General features: G+C 40.2%; 1 protein-coding gene across 8 annotated transcripts in view; it reads right to left on the bottom strand.

The window, feature by feature from the left end:
- The window catches only part of QKI (QKI, KH domain containing RNA binding), a 169084-nt gene that overhangs the window by 11288 nt on the left and 130272 nt on the right, over positions 1-27524 (bottom strand). The window contains exons 5-8 of one of the 8 annotated variants that reach the window (XM_066616310.1): positions 14963-15050; positions 5340-5393; positions 4755-5027; positions 379-453 (exon numbers count right to left, since the gene is read on the bottom strand). In XM_066616310.1, coding sequence (XP_066472407.1) covers positions 379-453; positions 4755-5027; positions 5340-5393; positions 14963-15050 — 490 coding nt within the window. Of the gene's footprint in view, positions 1-364; positions 1210-4754; positions 5052-5339; positions 5394-14962; positions 15051-27524 lie in introns of those variants that run through there. The other 7 variants (XM_066616320.1, XM_066616356.1, XM_066616329.1 and 4 more) reach the window with 7 other exon arrangements.

Here is a 27524-nt window from a genome sequence, read left to right as displayed (position 1 = left end):
AAGCACTCATCCATTCATTTTATTTTGCAACACCAACCTGATATTTCCAACTAAAAAGAAGTCACATGGGAGGGTCAACTAGTAATGCAACACTAAATGCTTTGTGTCCTGCTAGAAATATACATAGTCTTACATACAACTTACATAGGGAAGTTATAGCATCTTATACTGATACACTGAAGTTTATATATTTCATATAGATGGAAAGGGTACAGTAGTTATATTTTTCCAGAGATTTAAAAATTATTACTGTTTCAATTTAATGTAATACATCAATAGAATGGTCAAAATAGTATTTGGTTAACCAGCTGTGGTGTTGCAAATTTCATGTACACCCAAAGCATTTCTTACAAGCAAGAACTGCAGAACTAAACTAACCTCGGTCTGCGGTCACAATCCTTTGGTAAGGATGGACACGCATATCGTGCCTTCGAACTTTAGTAGCCACCGCACCTAGTTAAATTGCAATTACCAAGACAGTTAGAAAACATTTGAAAAAACATTAACAGCAGGTTTATCAAAATGGATTTAAAACAATCACTTTCTAGAAAACATCATTTTAAGAAAGCAACAAGTTAAGGCACAGTAGTTTCAAATTTTAACCTTACTATATGGAATATACCTGTGCAGATTAATATTGCATTTATTTTAAACATCCGGGCCTTAACCTGCATTATCCATTCATTTACAAACTCAAGATTACAGTATTTCATGAAATCTATTAGACCCAAGCACATTTGAGCTTTACTAGTCACATATTCACTGAAGTGCCTTCCTTGCAGCAGGACTATCTTAAATAATGTCATTTTTAATACTGAAGATTTTTCACTAATCTTAAAACTTCCAGTTTTTGCCATTTAAACGAAGTTTTAAAGCAATTCCCTCAAAACTACAGACTGTGGTTTAAAACTAAGTCAATAACTGTGAACTGCAATGAATTAGGTGATTAGTAAAGCAAATAGTACAGAATACATAGCAGTCAGTATACTACCATACACTCATAAATCACAGCTAGTTTGTCATAGTACAAGCTACACCAAATTAATAACATTTTTATTTCTATGTGCAAAAAAGTGCAAGTAAGTCACTGACTGCTAGGCTACGCTTTTTCAAGGCTGCTGAAAACTAAGCATTTGTTAAAGTCAGCTCTGATGAGGGTTCAGTTAAGACCGTTCTTGAATTCTTAGCCTTTCGTTGGGAAAGCCATACCTAAAGATAAAAGGAAGGGAATTTAAAATTAGTCAACTAAGATTTGATGTTATTGTCAATCCTCCCTTTATATTATCACATACTTTACTCGATCACTCCTCTGGAAACTTTCAACTATCCAAGTACTTCACCATAAAAACCAGTGTTGGCACACAAATCTGTTATGTGCCACTTAAATCAATGTGACTAATTTCTAATGTCATACCATTAGCACACTGGTAATTTAATCACACTATTTGCTACAATCTAGTAATTCCTTATTGTGCTGAGGAGCCCCAATGAACATGTGGAATTCCTATATACAAAAGCTGCCCATTTGCTTCAATGTTGGAGTCAGTTCTGCAGACACTTACTCCCCATTGTGAACATGGCCTGACTGATGTTACAACCAAAAGAGAAGCCAGTGCTCACCAGCAGCACAACTGTGTGCAATACAGCAACTACAAAATTTTGGATTAGCTTAACTATTCTGAATTTCATTACTTAGGAGATGAAACACACATCACAATTAGTAGCTTCGCACAACTCCAGAAGTTAATTAAAATTAGTGTATATTGGAAAAATTACTCTATTAATGTCAGATCCAAAATCATTAGGCTATTTCCATACTGTACTGTGATACTTTTAACTGAATGGATGGGATGTTTGGCTATTATTTTGTGTGTTTGGATATCGTTTTGTGTGTTAACTATTTAGTTGTTCAAAGACATCAGTAATTATGAACATTATGACCATGGTCTGGTCCAAAGGTGAAGCTAAGAAGCATTTAGGATGGGATGTAACAGCAGTTATGGAAATGCTGCATTTACAACATGTTATTCATGGGATGTGGTAAAATATGAACATAAATCTAATCTTGGGATTGGGAAGACATCACATGAAGAGATGCGATACTGGTGACTTCAGGGATATTTAGATTAGTAGTAATCTTTCTGATTACGTGCATCCTGGAAGAAAGGACTTGAAGGAAAAGTACAAGACTACAGGAAAAAAGTTACCATAGCAGAGGTCCAAAACATTCCAATGTCATTAATTTAAAATAAGGGCTATTCATATGAAGACTTGTAATTAAATTCTAATCAGGTCAACAAAAGTAGTAAAACACATCAAAAAATGAAAGCATGAACATAACAGCAGGGTCTTTCCTGAACATGAACCACCATGAAAAATGGAAGCTCACGTACACAGACATAACAGACTCTTTAACAGAGCACTGCCATTTTATTTCTTTTGTTTGATTAAAATCCAGTCTTCACTAAAAACAATGCTGATTGCTCAAGTTCCACTGATTTCAGTTGAAGAGTAAAACAGTTATGGGACTTAAGTGCTCAGCTGTGGTTGCTTCATGCTCTTAGTGTCTATGAAAATTAGTAACAACTAATGAGCAAATTTTATGAACAAAATCCCATAGATCATCGTAATACAGTATCAAAATCATATACATTTCCTATAAAGAAATGGGAATAACTTGTGAAAACACACACTGTATTACAATATTCATATTGACTACTGATATAAATGCTGATATATTCTAGGCTTCATCCAGCAAGGCAATGGATCAAAGTATCAGGAATGACAGGCTTTTCAATCCTCCTCTCTGTAAAACAAGGTGTCAATAATGTTTCAAATTGTAACATCCTACTGCCATTTCTGGATTCTATGTTTTTTATTTCGCTTATATCCATTGGTATAATGACACTAGCATTTCCTGAACTGCTGATACCCAGAACACAACTTTTTGAGATTAACAGATGAGGCACACTTCATTGATAACACAGGCCAACACACATTTTGCTTCCTTAAACGTTACACCAATTCCTGGGTATATTTGGGGTGCCGATTCCAAAAATGGCTTCCATTTTGCCCTATCACATCTAGTTTTGGAGACATGGCATAGCCTCTTTAGCAAATGGTTCAAGTAGCTTCCTCATGAGGAAGCCTACACCATGGCTTCCTCATGAGGAAGTTGCTTGAACCATTCACTAATGAGGCTATACTATATCTCCAAAACTAGACGTGATAGGGCAAAACGGGTGCCATTTTTGGAATCGGCACCCCAAATACATATCAAACCACCATAAAGTTTGGGAAAAACTTTTCTGACCCTCAATTTTGTAGGCCTGTGTAATCAATCACAACAAACTTTGGGTGCTGCTTCCTATGTACTGGAAGAGTGGATGGCTCAATGCTGAATGGGCCCCCTCTGCTCCAGAAAGCAGTGAATGCATCCAGCATGGTGGCTTAATTTTACTAGGAAATTTTTGTCCCTCTCATGCTCTTGTTACATAATTTGGTAATTGCTGCAGTGTCCCTACTTCCATGAAATCTAGAAAACTATGCTTATGTTCAAAACAAAATACTGTTAACTCTAGATCTGCATGATCTTATTTTACCCATTTTCAAAATAGCATGACTGAAAAATATCAGAAGTGCAATTTGATTAGGCTCGTTTTTAAAATGATTAAAAAAGCAAGAATTTTATTTTAAGCAGAATTTTATTTTAAAGTAAGGCGATTTGGTGCTGGGGGTGGACATTTTGTGTATGTTGTTCTTAAACCCAAGAATGAGTTTCCCACTTCCCCCACCCCTTCTCCCATGGTACTACTTGAATCCTGAGGAGATTTCACTTAGTTTTCCATACCCTGGCTGCAGTGCCACACCTCTCTTTCTTGGGAATTTTTTCCCCAATCTCATCTGTCTGGCAGTCAGGTAGTGGAATGGAACTGGAATTCAAGTCAATTCAAGCCTGCCTGCCTATCAGCCAGCCAGAAGAGGCTGGAGAAAGATCTGACTCCATGCGGTGGTGAAGTCAGCTCCAGCAGTGAGAGGTCACAGGAGCTGGATATAAGATTCAAGTAAGAGCATGGGAGTTTCACAGCTTCAAGGAGCGGTGGAGCTGGGAGCAGGACATTCATTCTTGGGGTTTAAGAACCATGCATATGACACCCCTAACCCCAAGAACCAAACCTGATTGCCCAGATAAGTGAGACATCAACCTCACTCCCCATAGCCTCACTCCGTAATTGCCATTCATTAACGTGAGTGCCTGTAACCCTTCCCTTAAACCATGCTGATCCCATTATTCTTTGCAGGAAAGTAACTCCTCATTTGCAATTTTTCATATACAAGGGATTTCTCAGGAACCTACCCCCTCCACCATAAATTGGGAACTGCCTTTCTTCTAAAAGTCTGCATTACATTTTATATGGTGGCTTTTTTTTATCCAAAGAAAAGCAAACAGAGGAAGAGAATCTTAAATAAGCAACAAGGAGAAAAAAATTATCAAAATTCCCAATGCTTTGTAATAAATAATCTTCATTGGGGTGACAATTTCAGGTTCTTCTACAGCAAAAAAACAAAAAACAAAACAGTGCTTTCAAAGAGTTTAGGATTACACAATATACGTATGTTTGCTTGTATCATCTTTCTATTTTCAGTATAAGAGCTGTACACCTTCCAAATGAAGTCTTAATCTGTCAGTCATACAACCAAGTATGAAATATATCACCTGATAATTAACAGCCAATTCTTTGGGAGAAACTTACCTAATACACCACTGGGTTCAATAGGATACTCAAGAATTGATGTAGCAGGTGCCAGTGTGTAGGGATACTCATAAGGTGTGTAAATTAAACCAGCTTCAGGTCCTTGGGGAACTATTGCAGCAGTTGGGTGAGGAGTTCCATTTGGCATGACAGCGGTCTGTATTTGTCTGATCAAAGGCATTATGGTAGGGCCAGCTGGCGTAGGGGTACGCAGGGCAGCTGGTGGGAGAACAGGCGCAGGCCCCGTGATAATCCTTGGAGCCTGGGCTGTTGCTGCAAGAGAAAAGGCAAGGGCTGCTACAGTAAGCAAAGAAATTTAGAAGAAAGTATGGAGACAGCAGTGCAAAACATGGAAAGATGGGAAAAGTAGAAAAGTAGGAAAGAAGAAAAATAAAAGGAAATCATTAGTACATGCATTGATCACACAGTGCCAAAGAACACCATTCAAAAGCAAACAGCTTTCCATTTCCCAGTGTGATTAAGTATGAACATGCAAAATAAAAAGCCAATTTAAAATGGTAAAATAGATTTCTAAAACGGGTTACACAGCACAAATGCTCAATTTAGACCATATTTTTTCATTACCTATGCCTTCAAGACTGCATGAGACTGAGAGGCATGCAGGAAACAAAGAAAATACTGTTGTAATCACATATGAAACATTAAAAATAGTGAGATTATAGAGTCCACAGAATTCAGTCAAGCTAGATAACATATAACATAATACATCTCAGTTGCATCTTTCATATAAACATTCTATTTAGTAGTATGTACAGATTAGAATTAGTTTACAAATTTCAGCATCACTGGCATAGGTAGTGGAAAGGACATTTATGAAAAATTGATTATGTGCTTATAAATTCTCCATTGTAATAAATATCTACTTACTAAGATTCCCCCCTCCATTATTAGAAAATATTTCTGTAACCCATTTTCTGAAAGCTGGAAGTAGCCTAGAAATGGTATTTAAACAGTAAGCACAGCAAAGATCCTAGTACAGAATGTTAGCAGTGCTATCAAAATAATCTTAAAAGAGATGCTATAATTTCCTGGGTTTATGTCTATATTTATTAACACATTACATTCTATTTTGATGCCTTTTAATAAGGCTACAACCCTATAACACTTTCCTGGGGACAGGTTCCATTAAATTTAATGGACCTTACTTCTGAGTAGTTATACACAGGATTATGCCATTAAGAACCTTAAAAGAACATTCTTAGGTTGCAATTTACAAGCCATTTTTGGTGAGCAGATCTGTCAGGCATTTAAAAACTAATACAGCAGCATAAAACTAGATGATAAAAATGCAGAGATCAAATAATGGAGACTAGGACTATAAATGGCTATTATTCAAGCTGGTCAGTAAATACATCTTAACCTCTAGGACTTGACTATATGAAAAAGACCAGGGATAACAGGTCACTGTTCTTGCATTGCTTATATTCAAATATGTACAGCAGTAACTACAGTACTCTCAAATAGAAGATAAATGTTAAATGTGGTAAAAAATGTGTATGTAGAAACTGAACATGAAAACAAAAGCAAAACAAAACCAATGCTATTATTTTTAGTGCAAAACATTAAGAGACAGTTATAGTTAACAAGATTCGGCTGTACATAGATAAATCATGCAATTTACACATGCTAAGTGAAATCTGATGCGTCAAAGAAACTTTTTCCCTCACATTCTTTTAGCTAGTGAAGCTCATGGCCCAATCCTATCCAGGCTGGGAGATTTGGTGCACCTCTTCCACTGGTGCTGACTGCCGTAAAGCAGTCAGTGCCAGTTGTAAAAAGCACTTCAGCATCACAAAGCCATACACTGCTGAAGCACCAGTGGAAAGACCAGATTCCATTCTGAGGTGGATCGGATCCGGGAAGGGGGTGGGTTCGGCAGCAGTGGCGGCCACCAAATCCTAACTTCCTTCCTGAACCCAATTCCACAATGCAGGTCCACTCAGACCTGGCCCAAGTATTTAGCTAGTGCAGGTCCAAGTAGACCCTGCTATGCCTCAGAGGTTTACCTCAGGTAAGGAAATGATTGTTCCCTTACCCAGAGCAGCCCTCTGCAACAGCCACTCCTACAGAATGCAGCAGTAGCTATTTTTGTGCCACTGCATCGGTGGAGGAGGAGGGATACGAATGGACTCTTAATCTTGGAAGTAATTACCTTGATCAGCAGAACTTAAGACTTAGGTTGTAAAACTATGCATGTTTCCCTGGGAATAAGTCACTTTGATTTTACTAATTTTTCAAAATTAATTTCACTTATCTCGATTTTAGAGATTCAAATGAACCTCATTGCTCTTTTTAAAAAAAGCTTACAAAACCCTTTCCTCAGGACAACACAGCTTCAAGCAGAGCAAATAGTGTCCAAGCACTCCCTTTGGTTTCATTTTCCAACATCCCAAGTAATTTTACCATAAAACACTCAGTAAAAATGTTTTACTGCATGTCCATATCCCAATAACAATTCCTCATACCACATGAAACACATTCCATAGGTGACACCCACTGTCAGTTCCCAGAGAAAAACAGAGAGAGAAAAATAAATCTTAACACAAAGAAACTTTAACGTCTTTGGTCATACAGTACTCTTCTGTGTGGACCACAGTTTGAAAACAACCTGCATACTTCAGTGGAGATCAGAATATGAAACACTGAAAATGTGGCAGGTATATCTAGAGAACATGAAGACCTCTCCACCACTGCACTGAATCCTTGCAGGAAACAGCAGCCATAATACATTGGCCAAGTTTACTGACTTACTTTAAGTTTTAATTTGAAAAACCTATATCCTGCCTTTCCCTTGCCAAAATGCATGCCCTAGGCAGCTTACTAAGCTCCATAATAAAAGTACAGTGTATCACAAAAGTAAGTAGAAAACATCAAATCAGAGAATTAAAACATTAATTTTAACATTAAACATTAAATCTCATCAAGTGAGGATGAGAGTTGATATTATAGGACTGTTTGATGCAAAGGTAAAATCCAGTTACATTCACTGCACATATTCTGAGATTCTCGCTAACCAGCTTTCTGACATGGCTCCTGTACCTTATGAGTTGCCGGACTTGCAATGATTAAGAATGGAAAACTTTTATACAGGTTGAGTCTCATTATTCGTGAGGGTTCCATTCCAAGAACTCATATGGATGGCAAAAAACGCACCACAGCAAATCAATTTAAAAAACAAAGTCTCTGCTCTGATTATTTAAAAAACAGCCTTCCTGACCTTTGTAACACACACAGAGACAGTCTCTCTCCAGGAGCTTAGGCTTCACTAGGAAGCAGCAATCCCTCCCTTCACCAGGAGCCCCAGCAAGGGGGAAAGAATGGAGAAGGTGATAATCACTGCCATTTAGCCTTCTTTCACATGCTCAGGGAGAAGGGAAAAGTGAAGCCTGCAGAGAGAATGATTGATGGATTGGCAGCAGGTTGCCCTCTCTGGCATCATTAAACAACTGTTTTCCTTTAATTTAAAGGGCCCTTCTCATCAGATTTGAGACAGAAAAATCTGTGGATACTTAGGTTATACCTGTAATCACTTGTATGACTGTCTCTCTGCAACAATAAAAAGCAGTTTTTGAAACTGTGATTTTAAAAGGGTGCATTTTTTCCCTTCTCCAGATATCAGCACATTCCTTCTCATTTGCAGGGGCTATTAGTGCTGAGTCAAATCCGTGTAAAAAAAATCAGTGTATAACAAGGCTGGACCTGTATACTAAATATTTGTGTATCGGACAACTGTTAAAGGCACAGGAGTTCTAACAAAGAAAAAAAATTAATACCCTGTGTGGATCTGTAAGTGATATTTCTATGACATGTAGGAAAGAATACTTTGTATTTTTGAGCCTTTTCAAGGGTAAGAGCAGGAATTTGTCGTTGAAAAACAGAGATTGAAACATCTCTCACCAATGCTTGACACTACTATGAAGATATGAAACAGCCTTCTATATTAGACACTGATCCACCGTCCTAGACTAATACTGCCCACTACGAAAGTCAGTCATATTAGGTCTGACTCCAACATCCTAAGCAAGGTCTCTCCAAACCATGGTACCCACAATCCCTTTCACAATAAGGGAAACTGAACCTGGATATGCCTTCATACAAAGCATGTGCTCTACTACTGAGCTAAGGTCCCTCCTGAATGAAAAAATAAACTTTGTTGCTTGTTCAGGCCACAATGAGTCATATTTATTTAAAATATTTATACTGCTTGTCCATAAAATCTCAAGGCATCTTCTATCTATTACATAATTTTCAAAACCAGGTATCCACAGCAGTTCTCCATTTTTTATCATGACTAAGAAATGGAACGCAGCTACAGTGAAAGGAGCACACTCTGTTAACAACAGCTGGGGCCAAACAGGGCAGGAAGAATGTTTAGCCTCCACCCTAACGCATTGTTAGGGTGCATTGTTGAAATGCATCCCTTTACATTTTTCCTTAAATGGTTTCCATTATGCTATGGGAGACAGGATAGCACTGTACTCAGGAATAATGCTGTGGGGTTCAAGCAAAACTTGTCCTTGCCTGGGAGGCCCAGACCGCACTGATCTCATTCTGCAGGATGTATTATGTGTGGCTGCACATCACAAGTCTTTCAAGTGCTGTTCTAGTGAACCAGGCAGCTTGGAGTAGAACTTGAATGCACCTACTCAGTCAAGCAATTACCAGTTTTCACCCAAAGCCAAACTAGAAGTATAGCATCTGTAGGGTCAACTGCCTAAGAAAGACAGGTTGAGATGTCTGATTCTACTATGTACACCCTAGATAAGAAAAGAAGCATTCAATTCATACTCTGTGTATACATACAGACACTCAACCCTAGGTGTCAGAATTTTTGTAGTTGGCAAATCTATCTTTGTTTGAGAATGCCTCCAAGGGCACAGCACTTATAGTATAAATGCCATACCTCCATACCATAATTTGAAATGTTGATCTCCAAATAGTAATAACTACTTTGATGCCATTGTGTGACTATACCATTCACTTCCACGTTACCAGATATCAAACTTGAAATTATTAAAATGATAATCATCATGTTAAGACTGTCAGATAAGTAAATATTCTACTTTAAAGTTAATACATTAAACATTTGATCATCACACGCAATGTGGGACTGAAGTCCTGGCAGAGTAGCACCAACGTTTTTCCTTTGAATTTTTTGAACCACTGCTCTGTGCAAAGCAGCAGCTTCAGTAGCACTTGAGGCACTGATAATATTCCCAGTGACCAACTTGTGCTGGTCACCACTGATTAGAATGTGCCAGGAAATGACTGAAGACATTTATTAGTGTTTTAAGCATAGCTAAAGTCATCACTGCCCACAGAAATGTGGCAAAAAAAAAGAGCAAAAATTAAAAAAATATATATTAAAAGGCCCTCTCAGAAGTGAACCCAGGGCTTTTGGTGCCCAGGGAAGCAATGCTGTGGCACTGGTCTGGCAGGAGGCAAAGGCAGGAGGTCTGGCTCAGTTGGTAGAGCTGCAGCCTTGTATGCCTGAAGATCTGAGGCTGCCAGTTTGAAACAACTGGAAGTACCTGAGAACTGAGGACACGCTGATATACTGATGTGCTGACCCTAGGTGGCAGAGAGGAGTTGCCATCAAGTGGAGCGTGGGAAGCGAAGGGCCACAGAGAGGCCAGACCAGGAAGAAATCCAGCTGGAACGAGGAGTTCTATGAAAGACTAGAACTATTCAATTGTAAAAATCCCTATGGGAGTTTAAAACGGCCTGCCTGTGTAAACCGCCTTGGATTAAAGTCTGAGGAGAAAACTGACGACCAAGAAAGGCGGTATATAAATAATAATAATAATAATAATAACTTTATTTCTACCCCGCCTTTCTCCCCGAAGGGACTCAAGGCGGCTTACAACATATTAAAAACAATTTAAAAGCAAATAAAAACATATTAACACATACTAAAAACAGCAGTCAGAGTAAAAATAGGTAAAAAGAGCATAGAGCAGCAGCAAGTCATAAAAGAATCAGGCCTGTAAAAAAAATATTAAAAGATGTTAAAAAATGTTAAAAGGCCAAGAACTCAGAAGGCCTGTTTAAACAGAAGGGTCTTCAGGCCTTGCCGAAAGGTCTCAAGAGAGGGAGCCATTCTTAAGTCAAGGGGAAGGGAGTTCCATAGCGTTGGTGCCACTACTGAGAAGGCCCTATTTCTTGCAGCCGCCCCACGTACCTCCCTAGGCGGCGGCACTTGTAAAAAGGCCTTCTCTGATGACCTGAGAGGGCGAGCCGGATTGTACGGGAGCAGGCGGTCTCTAAGATACCCTGGTCCAGAGCAGTATAGGGCTTTAAAGGTCAATACCAGCATCTTGAATTGGGCCCGGAAACGAATGGGCAGCCAGTGCAGCCGCTGGAGAAGCGGACTGACAGGGTCGAACCGCCTACCTCCAGTAACCACACGGGCCGCCGCATTCTGCACTAGTTGCAATTTCCGAACCGTCTTCAAGGGCAGCCCCACATAGAGTGCGTTACAGTAATCTAATCTCGATGTCACTGAGGCATGGATCACCGTGGCCAGGTCTGCACGATCCAAGTACGGCCGCAGCTGGCGCACCAGCCGAAGCTGAGCGAAGGCCCCCCTAGCCACAGCCGCCACCTGGGAATCCAGGAGCAGCTGCGAGTCCAGGTGGACCCCCAAGCTGCGGACCTGCTCCTTCAGAGGGAGTGCAACCCCATTCAGGGCAAGCCGATAGTCCAGCACCTGCATCGAGGATTTCCTAACCAGGAGAGCCTCTGTCTTATCCGGATTTAATTTCAGCTTGTTAGCCCCCATCCAGATCCTCACTGCCTCCAGACAGCGCTCCAGGTCCTCAACCGCCACCCTGGAGTCTGGAGGAAAGGAGAGATAGAGTTGGGTGTCATCAGCATATTGATGGCACCCCACTCCAAACCCCCGGATGACCTCTCCCAGCGGTTTCATGTAGATGTTAAATAGCATGGGGGACAGAATTGAGCCCTGTGGCACCCCGCATCTCAAGGGCCAGGGTGTCGAACAGGCATCCCCCAGCACCACCATCTGGGACCGACCCTCCAAGTAGGAGCGGAACCACCGCAAAACAGTGCCTGTAAATACCTGTATAAATAAATAAATCATGACATCATTTTTGGGGTTCTCCGTACACTCTCAGCAGTTGGTCAGGTAATTTTGTCTGACTGGCTGCTGAGAGGGCACATGCACTCCAGTTGCTTCCCCAGTTGGGAAGAAGTTGGAGTACAAGTATGCGCTTGGCAGCCAGCTGTGCAATTTCACCAGACCGGCTAATAAGAGGGTCATGTGATCCCACTGGTTCCCAACTGGGGAAGTAATTGGAGCACATGCTCTGGTGCACCCCTCCAGTTGGCACCAAGGGCACTCACCCTGTTTTGCCTTGGGGAGATGCACCAATGGGTCCTCTGGAACTTCTGAAGATGCTGCTGCCAAAAGGAAGCAATCAAAAATGGTTTCTTAAAAAAAGATAAAATGCAGCTCCCACCACTGCCCTCAATAAGGAGGCAGGTTTAAAAATTCTGAAGAGCAACTTCTATTACCTTAACAAGATTGAGCTAGTATTAACAATAAAAACTGGAGACACCTGCCCCCACCCACAAAGGCTAATAAATCCAATCTCTCTGTCCCAAGCTACAAAGCAACACTGTCCACAAGTCACTTCTGTGCAAGATCATGTCACACAATGCAGTCCACAATGCACTACATAGTAAATAAACAGCAACATGTATGAAAACTTCACATTCCTCCAGAAATTGCTACGCAGTAAATCTGAAGGTCTAACTATACACATTGCCATGTCTGGAAGATATTATCCAGTGCCATATAGAGATCCACTTTCATCCAAGAAGCTACAATTGTAACTGCTGATCTTTCAAACCTATATATACTGTATATGTCTGGAAGATAGAGAATCTTTGAGGCTCTCCCCAATTTTACTCACTTCAGAAATTCCCACAAAGTAGTAACTGCTTTATAGTGCTACCAAAGACAGTGTGGTGTCAGGGAGAGCCCCACCCTTCCGCAGGCTATGGAGGAGAGGTGGAGCTCTCCCCAACAATGGGGTTCATCTTGGAGAAGTCTTATTGCCTTCAGAGTATGTTCAAGCCTACAGTGACAACATCAAAGTTAAAAGCAAGGACTCATTCCTATAACAGCACCTCTGGTGTCTGATACAAGATGCTTGTATACAAGTTCTTGGAAGGACTTTGGTCAGTCAACACTTGCGGATCTCATACCTTCACCAAATTCTGGTCAACTAATCACCTTTCTTTGATGCAGGAACTGGCTACTGCTAGCCAGTTTGTTAGAACAGAGGTTTCTACTCTTCAGCAAGAATTCAGGAAAGTGGTAGTAGTATTGCTTCCTACTGTACTCTTGAGTAGAATAATGCCTATAAGCCTCCCTTTACATTTCTGGAGTTAAAAGTTAGGGTCTTTTTAAAAAAACAAAACAAAAAAACCAAAAAACAATGGAAGTAAGAATCCAAGACAGCAAATGCCCCAAATGGGCATCAAGTGACACGGTTAAAATAAAGGTCAAAAGCGATTATATATGGGCAAGTGCAGCAACTATTCCAGTAAACCACACCACAAAATCAATGAAAGACAGCAAGATTAAAGATTCTATATACATAAATTTTGAAGTCTTGCAGGCCCAAGCTTATACATTTTACTGATAAGATAATTTAACTGAATTTACCCCAAATGCACAAAAGATTTTTACATTAAGTAGCATATAGTATTTTACTACAGTTTAAAATTGCATACATTTCATCAGCAAGTGCCAGAACAGTGGGAATAACATTTTCTGGCTAAGATTTCACCTCCATATCCTTTCAGTAAAGCTAATTTCTCTCCCTCTCCATAACCTCCAAGGCACTTGACTAAAGGCTAAACACCATTTTAGCCCTCTCCAGTGTATCAGAAATCCCCCTCCCAAAAAACACCTTTATATTCAAGGTGATAAAAATCACCATCTTGGTTGAATTGTGCAGGTCTCTTGGTTTGTTACATGAGACAGTGGTTCATTAAATGAAAGAAGGTATCAACAAGAAAATTGCCTATATCAATTATCAGGATGACTTTCCTTCCTCTTGAAGTACAATGATCTGTTTGTCAATAAAACTTCAAAAAAAGTGACTGAAATCTAGCCCAATTAGTAAGCACAAGGCATTTAGTTTTAAGATACAGTTGCATGCAGTTTGTGAAAGCATGCTAAACCATACTAGAACTGTTGCAAAAGAGTTCATGACTGATTTCTGAACTCAGTGTTAAAGAATTGAAAAAACATAGGAAAACATGCAAAATATTACACAGAAAAATATTACTGCTATTTTGAGAATCTTAAACATTATGAGAACTTATCTACCTTACAATCAGAAGTGAGTTGTTTTTTAAAGGAGTAGTTTTCAAGATTACAACATTACAAAACATCAGAATCTTAAATCTAAGAAATGAAATTGACAACATCAAAAGCATACTGCTACAATACTGTATGCCAAAAATGGATTACAACCTTGTGAGGGCCTAGGGAGGATTTCTTTTTCTTTTCAGAGACATCCCTCTTGGGCAGCTTCATGAACAGTTTATTCAATTATGGTCTAAAGAGGAGCCTCAATCTCATAATGCAAACTTTAAAACTTACTAATAAGTTGTCAATGCCTGTATGCTGTTGTTCCAGCCACTTCATATACATGGCTTGCTTATTTCAAGGGAGGGGTGTTTTATGATCCAGTTGATCTTCTTTAGCTTTTAAGACAGACTGAAGAGTTCATTTTGCATCACTATGTAGCAATCACTTTCCATGAGTGGCTCCTAAATGGCTGGGGTACTACTTAGATGACCCAGGTATATGGGTGCTGACTGATTACATGGGTCTAGCCTCGAAAAAATGTATACAATTTATTGCCTTTCAGCAATATTCACTACTTATTCTAATGCCATAACATTACAGGTCCAGTATTATCATACTACCCACACTAAGAACCATTGTGAAGTCAAGGTGTGCACGCTGGCTGGGCCACATGAAGTACTTGTAATCCATCAGGGTCATTGCAGGAATCGCAAGCACAGAATTTGTGAGCCATGTGCAGAATGGAAGTTATATTTTGTCTATCCCTTCTGGTCCACATGAAGTAGAATTACTTATTAGCATCTTAATACACAATGCCCCACAGTTCTGTCATACTTACGTGATTTGATATTGGCGTCTCTGTAGGTGCCATTGAGAATTGCAAGTTCCATCAACTGCATCTTTTTAAGGCTATCTTCTCCTTCTGCCTGCATGAATAAAGCAGACTATTAGGAGAGCAGTTGACAATATCAGTACACCCACAAGGTACTTAACACATTCTAAACAATATAGTAAACAGAAACACATTTGCATGATCAAAATATTCTCAGGTGCCACCCCATTCATCAGAGTTCGCTCTCCTCCTCTGATATTTCCTCTGCTTTCTGACCTAAATCCAGAACTTCTCATCTTTCCTCACTTTCCCAGAAAACAAGATTGGAGTGAGAATACTATACATAGCTTCGAGTAGCGGCATGCTGGGGCAAAACAATAGCCACAATTTGTTCTCTCCTGCATGCTACTTCCAGCATCATAAACCTGTATTGAAAAGAGAGAGCTTAATACAGGGCTGCCTTTCTTCCACAGTCTGGAGGGGGGAAAAAACTTCATGACTATCCCTATGTGAAACTGTGTTATTTATGACTTCCATCTAATCTTACAGAATAAGACGCTCTAAGACAAAAACGTGAAATGGGGATTTGCTTAGGTTAATTCTTACTCTCCCACTTACTAAGTGAGCAACTAATTTAAGTTGTTGCACAACCCATGGTCAGTTGTTAAAACACTAGAGAGGCACAATTTTGCACACAACCAAGTTGTGAAGAGATCAAAGGCACACAATAGCAACTGAATTCTGTATTTGCAAGTGAGGTGACATTACATATTGGAAATGCAACCTCAACTGAAATACAACCACAAAAGCGGGAGTTCCCCCTGACTGGCAACTTTACTTATACATATCTTTTGTTCACATATCTCTAAATTCATTGTTTGTGGTCAAAATCTACGAGTAGTTTTCATAGCTCTGTCACTTAAAACCAGCTGGTTAAACAAGCTCACAGATGCAGAAGGAGACCACCAAAAAGGCCTATCCTATTTAGCCAGTTCTCCCAGCTGACAAGTACAACACATTGAAGAAACCTCTCTTAGCTTCAGGCATTTCTACAGGCACTCTCCCTTGAAGGAAGCAGAACATACAGGAGGGATACAAACAAATTCTGAAGAACGCCACACAATCATATAATCTGTACCAAGAAATCCAGTCATTTGTACAAAGAGGAAGCCGCTTCAAGCAAACCTCAATAAGGTCTGAACTACGCAGGAATTCATGTAATTGACTCAGATCTTATATTTTTTAACATTTTCCTTTTCTCTCTTACATAAAAATACTAATACACATAAGTACCAACAATTTGAAAGATAATGAGGTCATTCAAAATTGTTTGCCAAGTTTAAGAGTAACTGAAGTTTTAAAATGCAGTGAGCCCTTGATTGAAGGACTTAACAGCCCAATCCTGAGCTGCGAGGCACATGAGGCAGCAGCGGTGCCGAAAATGGCTGCTGCCACATCCTGCGTGCTCCAGGTAGCTACCGCCTCCTCCTCCGGAGAAGAGGATTTTTGTCCCCTCCCAACGAGTAAAGCGAGTAGCCCCACAATGGGGCTACTTGATTCTACATTGACCCAAAGGTTGGCGTAAAATCAAGAGCCTCCGTGTTTGGCGGCCAGCCTGACATGGAGGCTCTGGATCCGGTGGAGCTGACTCCCTCCTGCCCCATTCCCTCCCCCTGGAAAGCCTCCGCCTTCCCCCCACACAACCTTCTCTCCGCCTCCCCCCACACAACCACTGAGCAGCAGAGCTCCGGTGCTCGCCCAGCGCTTGCCCAATACCAGTGATAGGGCCCACAAACGTGCCTTACAGCACATTTGCAACAGTGCACACCAGCAGTTAGCGGCGTGCAAAGCTTAGGATTGGGCCCGAATGCAGGGAAAGTCAGTCAAATCTAAATGCACTGAAGTCAACAGTGATGCACATAGGTAAAATGTACAACTAGCTTTTTAATGGAGAGAAATGTCCATTTCCAAAATCTGTTGGTGGATAAACGTACAAACAGTATACAGGTTGAGTATAATTATTTGAAAAGGTTCCATTCAAGAATTCACTTGGATGGCAAAAAACGCACCATAGCAAATCAATTTAAAAAACAAAGTCTCTTGGCTCTGATGATTTAAAAACAACCTTGCTGACCTTTGTAATGCACACAGAGGCAATCAGTGTTTCTCCAAGCACTTAGGCTTCACTAGGAGGCAGCAATCCCTCCCTTCACCAGAGCCCCAGCAAGGGGGAAAGGATGGAGAAGGTGATAATCACTGCCATTTAGCCTTCTTTCATGTGCTCAGGGGGAGGGGGGAGTGAAGCCTGCAGAGAGAATGATTGATGGATTGTCAGCAGGCTGCCCTCTCTGGCAACATTAAATGACTATTTTCCTTTAATTTAAAGAGCCCTACTCATCAGCTCTGAGATAGAAAAATCTGTGGATAATTAGGTTATACCTGTAATCACTTGCTTGACTGTCTCTCTGCAACAGTAAAAAGCAGTTTTTGAAACTGTGATTTTAAAGGGGTGCATTTTTTCCCTTCTCCAGGGATCAGCACATTCGCAGGGACCATTCATGTTGAGTCAAATCTGTGTATAAAAAATCCGTGTATAACAAGGCTGGACCTGTATACAGTGGGCCCTCCTTATCCATGGGTTCAGCATCCACAGATTTCACGCAACACAGGTGCTGAGCCCACATCTGGTGGACCTCAAGAACTTCATGCACACAACCAGAAGTGCCATCTGGTCATACTGGTGTTCTGAGGCATGGGAAGTTTGCGTAATCCCCCCCCTCCCCACAGATTTACTACCCATGGAATTTGTTATAAGCAGGGGGTCCAGGAACAGATCCCCAATTATCATGAAGGTCCTTGGTACCAATATCAAACTTTTTGCTTGGAGTGAATAATACAAACATTTAAATTTTTTTTCAAAAGATACAGTGTGAAGTTCAATAGCTTGTGGCTCTCTACACACACGTGTGCGCACACACACACAAAGTAGTTGTGTTTTTAAAAAAAATCTTTTTAATTCATACAGTGGGTTTTAAATGAAGACGAACTCTATGAAATGAAGATTATATCAGTAGTATAGGTACTAGGACAAAAAGTCTTTCAATGTGATTTGTTTTGAGAAATAGTTGTTTGACTTTTCAAACTCACTTGCTGCAAGTTTAGCTTTGCATATGAAGCAACTGTGTCATTAACATTCTTAGCCAAAAGCTTGAACACCAATATTTACAAACTCCTTCTCACACATTATGTTTGGCATTGTTCCAAGTGTATAACCCTGGGCACCAGTAAATGATATTTGAGGGAGCAATTCAACTTTGGGTTTGCTCTGAAAACGCCACTGAAAACTAGTTGAAGGAATAAGCATACCTCCCAGAGAACGCTCTGTAGCAGCTTTGTTCTTTATGTTGATCTTTGCAATTTATTCATTAACATTTTAAACTGGACAATGGAACAGGCTCTGTGTTTTGTATTCAACTGATGGAGTCTGAATATTCCCATTACCAGGGACAGAAGCTAAGCTTCCCTCTGATACCAAATTATTCAAAGCAAATCTGCACTCTTTCCCTCCAAATATAATCCTAGCAAGGCTCTTTAACATGGGCAGGTAATTAGTCACACACCACCCCCACCCCCACACACTGTGGGGACATCTTCCTCAGCTATCTTGCACAATGGGTCAATATGACAGCCTCCAGACAGGATTCAGTAGCTAGCTGCATTAATTTCTAAGGTGACATCTCTACATATGTAAGGAATCTCTATTGTTGCCTGATGATGAAACTGATGCGCAGAACTTCAAGACTAGCACAAGAAAGTTGTTCTTCATATTTATGGAATTCAATGCCGTAAGATGTATGATGGCCACTAGCTTAGACTGGCTTAAAAAAGGATTAGAAACATTTGTGGACAAGTCTACCACTGGTGGTCAACACGGCTGCATGCTCCCTCCAAATTTAGAGGCACTATGCCTCTGACCACCAGTTGTTGGGTAGTAATAGCAGTATTTTCCACACTTCTGAGTTTCCCAAAGAAATCTGATTGGCAACTCTGGAAAACAGAATATTGGACTAGCTAAGCTGTCCATCTGAGCCAGCAGGTCTTGTCCACTGCATGAACAGTTATTTATTTTCCGCCTTTCCTGTTAAAAGCTGCACAAGGCACCTTACAGTAAAATCAAACATAATATTTAAAAATTAAAACACAATACATTCAACAGTAATAGATAACATATTTCCCACTAAATACTGGGAGTACTGGCAAGAGATTATTTCAATAATTAGCCGCCTTGGGCATTTGCTTCAGCACAGCAAAGGCAGGAAAAACAAACAAACAAACCTGTTCAAGATATTTAGTTCTACATCTACAGGGGTCAGGCATGTAATTGTCAGAATAAAGTTAGACTGTATATATGGTTTTACCACCACCCCCACTGCCTCCCCCTCAAAAAAAACTGTAGCATTTCAGCAAAGGTTTTAGAGAAAGAATGCCCTTAAGATGATTGAAAACATGAGTGTGGCATTTGTATATGTCACTTTTGTAGAACTAGGAATTTCTCAACTTAGGAATTATTTATGCTGGGTCTGCTAATAAATGGAGATTCTATTCTATCTTGCTTCTTGTTAACACAGGAACTTAAAGAAAGCCAGCCAAACACTGAAATTGGTCAGAAAAAGTTTCCAGTGCTAAGGTTTATGTTGGCAAGTATATTTAATTTTATAAAATACATGGTTAAATAGAATCAGAGTTCACTGCACTGTTATCAGCAGTTCCACAGGCAGGGCCTCTGGGGTTGATCTTAAAGTCAGGTATAGTGAGCATTTAAAATTCATGAACAATTACATCCATTGTCCCCTACTTTATAACAAGTTCACTTTTTCAATTAGAAGCTAAATTAAACTTCAAACACAATTAAGAAAAGTGATCAATGTGGGAATTAAAAGCAACTATTCTATCATGAGTAAGCAACAGTTTGTTATATAATTTTTTGAAGTGCTTCCTGTCAATGCAAGCTACTTGGCTAATACTGAATCAGTATAAATGAGGCAGGTCTTTTCTTTTTTTGGCAAAATCAGCCAGGTGATGTTTAGCTGCTTCCAGGAGACTAGACGACATAAGCAACTTAATTTTCAGATAGCTATGCAATACTCTGTCTCAAGCAGCTATGAATGATCATTAAAACTATCTTGTTGTCCCTTCCAACCTCAAATGGATTGCAGAAAGCAAAAAACATGTAATGTATGAGCATCAAAGTGCTTTTTCAAGTCCTGCCTCAAATTGACGTCTTTAAATGAAGAAAAATGCTTACAACAATTAGATCATAGAGCACACAATATTCTAAATATTCTGTTAAAGACGATGGCTTCCATTAATGAGATCAAGTATTTTGTAGATTTTCTATGAAAAGATTAGTTTCACAGTGTACTAAATCTTCACGAACAGGCATATCTTAAAATTCCCATTTTTAGCCATTATTGCTTTAATAATGCTAAAAATAAAGGGTGAATATTTACTAAGTCGAAGAGGGGTATTTTTACTGAGCCAAACACAATAGTTATGTAGAAGCCAGACAGAATTCTTCTCAAGTTTCAACAAATCGATTTCAGCAGAACTCATAGTTCCACTGCAGGCTTCTTAAACTCAACATTCTTATGAAAGCAATTTGCAGCATCTCTTAAAGCACTAATTCATAATACTCTAAATTGCATTATTTCAGAGAACTGATCCTCTCAAAGCATAATTAAGAACTAAACATATTTCTAGCAAGAAATACTTTTATTTTAAAGTATGGAACACGAATTTGTACAGAAGTATGGAACAAGAATTTGAAACAAATCATTTGAAGAAATTTAACACAACAAATGTTGGTTTTTATCTTGCTAAACAAGGAAATAAAGTGAACCTCCATCTGAGCAAGTCATTTATATTTAATGTTGATTATTAACAATCTATTTGCAGCTTGTGTTTGCCCTCACTGAAACAATGCAATCATATTCAGGTGGTAGCTGTGGCTATCTGAGTATCTTCAGAGACATTAACCCATCTGCTTTTAACAATGCCAAAATTCACATTCCTGAACTGGTACTTGTTTTATGGGCTCCTGCTGCAATACTAAAAAATGCACCTTTGAAAGTAAAAACTTCCTAATGAAATATATACCAATGCTCTCTGCTTGGTACTTCTAAAACACACAGATCACTCTCACAAAACTATGTTTTAAAGCAGGGATGTCAAACTTGTTTCATACATTGTTTCCTTCCAGCTATACATTTTTCCTGTATTCCTTTATTGCCTGAACTGGATCTTTCCTTTCTCTTTTCCCCTCTCTTGTTCTCAAACCCCCCCCTTCCCCATGTCCTTTGCTGAGTTCCTTTAATCTTCCCTACACATCCTTTCTAACTTCTTGTCCTCCATTCTCTTCAACCACTACCCATATACAGATATGTGTGGAGAAATGCAAGGCTGCCCCTCTGCTCTTTCCTGCAGTGCTCCACCCTGAAGGTTGCTTCTGTCATGCAAGGGTTTCTAGACTTCAAACGCAGCTAAACTCACCAGAAAAGAGGAAGAGTTGAAAAGGGCTTTTCTGCTGCAAGAATGCTGGAGATTAAGGAAAAGTTCTGCCATGTAATCCTGGAAGGGGGGGGGCGGGTTTGATACCCCTCTTTCAGAGCATCGTTTTGCTATAAAAATACTCAGCTACAAAAATTAGACCAGAACAAGTCAGTGAACTCTGGATCATTGTCTTTAAAGTAAACAACTTACAATTTTCCGTGCTCCTTCAAAACAGAGTATTTGTGGTCATGACACATTATCCCAGGGGTGCTCACACTTTTTGGCCCGAGAGCTACTTTGAAACCCAGCAAGGCCCGGAGATCACCCAGAGTTTTTTTACAATGTTCACGCCATCATATCATATAACATTTATGTGTACAATGTATGTTGGTGTACCTTGCATAACCACATGAGCCAATATTGCACAACACAACATAATTAACTATAAACATTTTTTGTAATTACTTGAGTTTACTTTGATGACTTGCACTGAAGTGAATCAGCCAAGGATGCATAGTCCGGACAGTAGCTGCTGACAGCCAGCCTCAAGCACACTTCCAAATGTTCATCAGTCATGGTGGAAGGGTACTTGGACTTAATGATCTTCATGTAGGAAAAAGCTGACTCCCATAAATAAGTGGAGCCCTTCCTGCCTCAGGTGCTCTTATATCCCTGAGGGCCCTATTGCCTTCAAGTGGCTGCAGCTGTGCAGCACACTCTGCTGGATGCCCAGGCCTTACCCTTAAAGGAGCCACAGCCACTGCTGACACCACATCTACCTCCTCACCAGATCTTCCTCAATTCCAATACAAGTGGGGGGGGAGCAGATCTCTATACAGACCAGTGCAAAAACAGGGGAAATGTGTGGGGAAGATCTCTATATAGACATCACAGCAAGACCAGTGCAAAACCCCTTGCACACAGAACCAACAGATGGAAGTTGGGGGGGGGGCAGATCTCCATACATACCAGTGCAAAAACAGGGGAAAGGTAAGTCAGCCCCAGTAGAGTCAATGGGGCTCACTCCCAGGGATGCATGGACGGGAGAGAAGCCTGCCAGCGGCTCCTCTCCAGGTCTACTCATGAGTCAGTCCCAGTAGTCAGTTCCAGTCAGTCCAGACGGGGCTCACTCCCAGGGATGCGTGGACGGGAGAGAAGCCTGCGATCGACTCATTTTGCCTCGCGATCGACCGGTGGATCGTGATCAACGTACTGAGCACCCCTGGATTATCCAATTCTACACACAGAAAATGCTTATAGGAGAGATTAACACAAGAGATTAACACAAGTATTCAAATTGATCCTCAGAGATGTTTTATCTTAGCATTTCTGATGGAAGGCAAGATTTTTGGCTCTTTTAAATATTTTTTGCTAATACGCAAAAGTTTGTTAGCTACTCTAGTACATTCCCTTGATCAAACTGAAAGTTACGAGTAGGTGCAGATCCCACAGGTGCTCCTGCACAGAGACAGATGCTCATGCTCAGGTGCTTATATACCTCATGTTCAAAGCTTCACATTTTAAGTTAGATGCTGATATTTTAAATGTGAACTATTTTCAGAATTATACTTAAAATTAAGATTTAGGACCCTAATCATGAGACAGATGTCCCAAAAACAAATAGTATCAAGAAATAACTAGAAAAGCTTCTTTCTCAATTACACTGGGGGGAAAATCTGATTCACGAAGTACAGTATTAGTTTAATCCTAGAAGAGCTTACTTGGTCCAATGTCTTATCCTGGAATTAATTCTGACTGCCTTTGTTTTAAAAATGGTATAGAAACATATTCAACTCAAATGCACACACAAGGCTCTATGTTAAAAAGCAGGCTGCTATCAGATAGTTTATGGTTTGTGTGCTGATCCAGAAGATAAAAGCTTAGTAAATCACATGGCATCCATGTAAAATTCTGGTTGATCTCCTCAGTCTGCAAGGCTGATTTCAGGAAGAACTGGAGGATATTTATGATCACAATACAAGTTGCTCAATGACAAAGGTCATCCAAAATTGCACATCTGTTTTCTTCAGGTTTTACTTCCAGTTCTTCATTTTTTGTGCTGAAGCACTGTACTGACAAATAAGTTCTTATAGCCATGCCTAGTCACCCAAAACTGAATGCTTTTCCTTAATCGCCTTTAGAGGCAACAAAAAGATGCACAGGTTCCATTATACTGATAATCATTTTAATTTAAACATATTAGGTGATTCCTCACCTAATATGCTTGACAGCGGTGAAGAAGGCTGATTCCATGCTTGGGATTATTAGAAAAGGAATTGAAAATAAGACAGTTAATATTATGATACCATTGTACAAATCAATGGTAAGGCCACACCTGGAGTACTGCATCCAGTTCTGGTCGCCACATCTCAAAAAGGATATAGTGGAAATGGAAAAAGTACAGAAGAGAGCAACTAAAATGATTACTGGGCTGCGGCACCTCCCTTATGAGGAAAGGCTACTGTGCTTGGGGCTCTTCAGTCTAGAAAAGAGACGCCTGAGGGGGGACATGATTGAGACGTACAAAATTATGCAGGGAATGGACAGAGTGGATAGAGGGACAGACAAAAGAAAATATTTCTTTACCCAGCGTTTAATTAGTCTGTGGAACTCCTAGCCACAGGAAGTGGTGATGGTGTCTTGCCGAGATGCCATTAAGAGGGGACTGGACAGATTTCTGAAGGAAAAGTCCATCATGGGTTACAAGTCATGACAGTTATGTGCAAGCTCCTGATTTTAGAAGTAAACTACCTTGGAATGCCAGATGCAGGGGAGGGCACCAGGATGCAGATTGTGTCTTACTGTCTTTTGTGCTCCCTGATACATTTGGTAAAGGACTGTGAGATACAGGAGGCTGGACTAGATGGGCCTTTGGCCTGATCCAGCGGGGCTCTTCTTATGTTCACGATAGGAAAACACTGTCACTTAAAAAAATTATTTTACATAACTACAAATAACTATAAATTTCCTGGAAAGCTATCAGATGTATTCTCAGCACTATGTAAGTCAAGCCTCTTTTGCCCAGGTCACAAATATGTATTTGGCTCTTGCAAGAACTTACCTATCTTGGCCCGAAACTGGTGCAAACAAAATAGGGGGCTGACCTCTGGCCCAATCTCCTGACCTCAGAGTGTCTGCAAAGAAAGAGTATAGATCACCCCTGATCTCCTCCACAGGGCTGAGCGAGATGGCTTCCTTGGGTGCTGGCCAGCTTCTTCTTCGAGGAGGACCTGCCCGTGAGCCCTCAGCTCTTGCTCTCCACCTCTTTATCCTTGGACATCTGGGTAGGGTCTCCTAGAAGAGGAAGCCGGACAACACCCAAGGAAGCCATCTGGTTCAGCCCTGCGGAGGACAAGGGTGCTTTATACTCCCTTACTGAGGCCTACCTCCCCTTGTCTGGTTCCACCTTCTTCCAGTCCAGACCCACCCAGCTGAGGTGGGGCTTGTGACTAGAATTCTGCTGGTTTCCTGATGGTGCTGAAACTCAGGTAGGTTTTCACACACACACCCCTCCCCCACAAAACCTGGTGAACTCCCTGCTTAAGTGTGGTAGAGCTATAGCCACCATTGTAGGTTCAATCGTCTGTAACGGTCTTGCTCAAACCAGAAACAATCAGTGTGGCTGGCACCAAGTCCTGGGATGGCTAGGCAAGCAGTGTCAGCAGTGGCATATACTATCTCCACCAGATGCACTAGTACAACCAATGTTTCATTGGCAGTAGGCGTGTTGGCCACCCAGTCTACCCCAGGAAGGTCAGGCTCTGCCACATCACTTCCTTTACCCATGCACCCACCATCCATCAGTTAAGTCTGGGCCCAAACATACTGAATTTCACGTTGATAAAAATTAGTGCCACGTAATGCACATATTTTATCTTCCAGTGATGTGTACATGCAGCACAGCCAGTTTGAAGTGGCCTGAAATCATTACTGACTAGCAGTAGGAAATGAGTGCTAATGAGGTAAGTTGCATGCAACAGATACCTACTGCAGATAAACTATTCATACTTCTGATGTTATTCTTTGTGGATACTCCATCTATCAAACCTATTGTGCTATTTGGAAACAACTTGCTAACTCAGAATAAAACACCACCAAAACACCAATTTTACACTCCAAGTTTCACAGTCAGAACTATAAAGTTAAATAGGTATGGCACAACTTATTTCGTTCAGAAGAAAACAATGATAAACTACAAAGCTTGGACAAGCCAAGATAAACTGGCATCATTATTTCTTTCAGCCAACACTACTTCCTTATCTTTTTCAAAGCACACTATCCGCTCAAATGATATGCAAAGGCTACTGTGCCATTTCACTTGACAAATTCAGTGGTCAAAATGTTAAAGACACACTAGGGAGTAAGCTAGTATTATCTCCTTACATTTCCCATCACCTGGACATTTTTCTACTTAATGACACTTGCTCTAACAGCAACATTTTCTAGAATTCATTTTTTCTAGATCTTCAACATTCAACAAGATAAAGTGCTACAGACTGAACACATTTAAATACATTCAAGCTGAAACAGTAGTATCATCACCTCAAACTGCTGCCTCTTTCCCAATGCTTTGATACCAAGGACATCAACCTTACTGTTTACATGGTTTAACACAAAGCATGTGTATGTGGTGTCACAATGAATTTTATTCGTTTCTCTCTGTAAACTGCTTAATGAAGGTTTTCTTGTTGAAGAGTAGTATATAAATATACTGAACCAAAAACAGAGACCAAAGCATAAAAACAAGGGAGAAGCACTGAAGATGCAAAGTTGTAGCTGTTACCAAGTTACCCACACTTTAAGACAGGGGTGTCAAACATAAGGTCTATGGGCCACATGCACTCCCCAGAAGCTCTTTATCCACTCCCCTTTATAATTCGGCTTTCCCAGAGTTGTACTTTCAGTAGTACTAAGCGCAAAAGAACTCGATGGGGGGCAAATCCAGATCCATGGATAACTGAAACCGTGGATACCAGATCCGTGGATACAGGGACATGCTTGTACGTATGTCATCTCTTTAGGGGACAACTGTGTCAGTCTTACATTTGAAGGTCTGAATAGCTCTAGGCACTGTGTTGCCAGGGTGAAAATGGTTTCTGCTATTTAGATTTGCAGCTAACTCAACTGGTTAGCCAGTGTTCATTTCAGAGGAAGTACTGAAATTCACTTTATTTATTTAAAATGATAAATAAGCCCTTGATAAGAACTTCTTTGAAAGAAATACAGGCACTCATGAGACCAGTTAACAACAGTTTTCTTTACAGTGGTGGGGACAGAAATCTGACTTTCTAATCATAAATAATCCTGCATTAATATTTACAAAGGAAAACTGGGCTATCCCCATACTGAAATGCTCTAGTGTTCATAAAGTAGACAATAAAAGCTAAATAATTAAATGTTCTGATTGATAAGACCCACTCACCAAAAGGACTTTGGAAAAACCCTTTTAAGCACATCTTTGCACATAAGAATTTTGTCTGGATTGCTCCACAGACCTGCCACCAGACCCTTATATATAATTTCTCCTCCAAGATACTGGACCCCCCCCCCCCCAAAAAAAAGAGATAGGTTAGGATAGCACCTTATAAAGGCAGGTCTACAACCCATTTCCCTTTTCAGAGTGGAATAATTCCAATCTCTTGGAATATATTCATACCAGTAACATCACCCAGCATCTAGGCACTTGAGATATTTTTAAGCTGCAGTATTACACAAGTCTGGAGATTTAAACCAAGAGATTGTATTGACAAAGACAAAATTGATTCACAGACAATTTAAAAGAACTTCATTACTCTACTCTGGTGTAGCATTGTTTATGATTTGCTGAACCAAACCTATAATAACTAGGCAAAGGAAGACATGTACACACACCCTTCTTCCAACAAAATATGATCAACAACTTTTTCTTTATGATGGGCAAGTCCAACAACTTTGCAGTCTTCTCTTTTTTAACCAGATGACTTTCTAGAGGAAGAATTTTCTTTTGGAAATTTAGTCAATCAAGTCTTAAGTGGTGGTG

Source organism: Tiliqua scincoides, chromosome 1 (assembly GCF_035046505.1).
Source record: "Tiliqua scincoides isolate rTilSci1 chromosome 1, rTilSci1.hap2, whole genome shotgun sequence".
In the NCBI taxonomy this organism is placed as follows: domain Eukaryota; kingdom Metazoa; phylum Chordata; class Lepidosauria; order Squamata; family Scincidae; genus Tiliqua; species Tiliqua scincoides.
The sequence above is the reverse complement of the archived record's forward strand: the minus strand, read 5'-3'. Positions and strand labels throughout refer to the sequence as shown.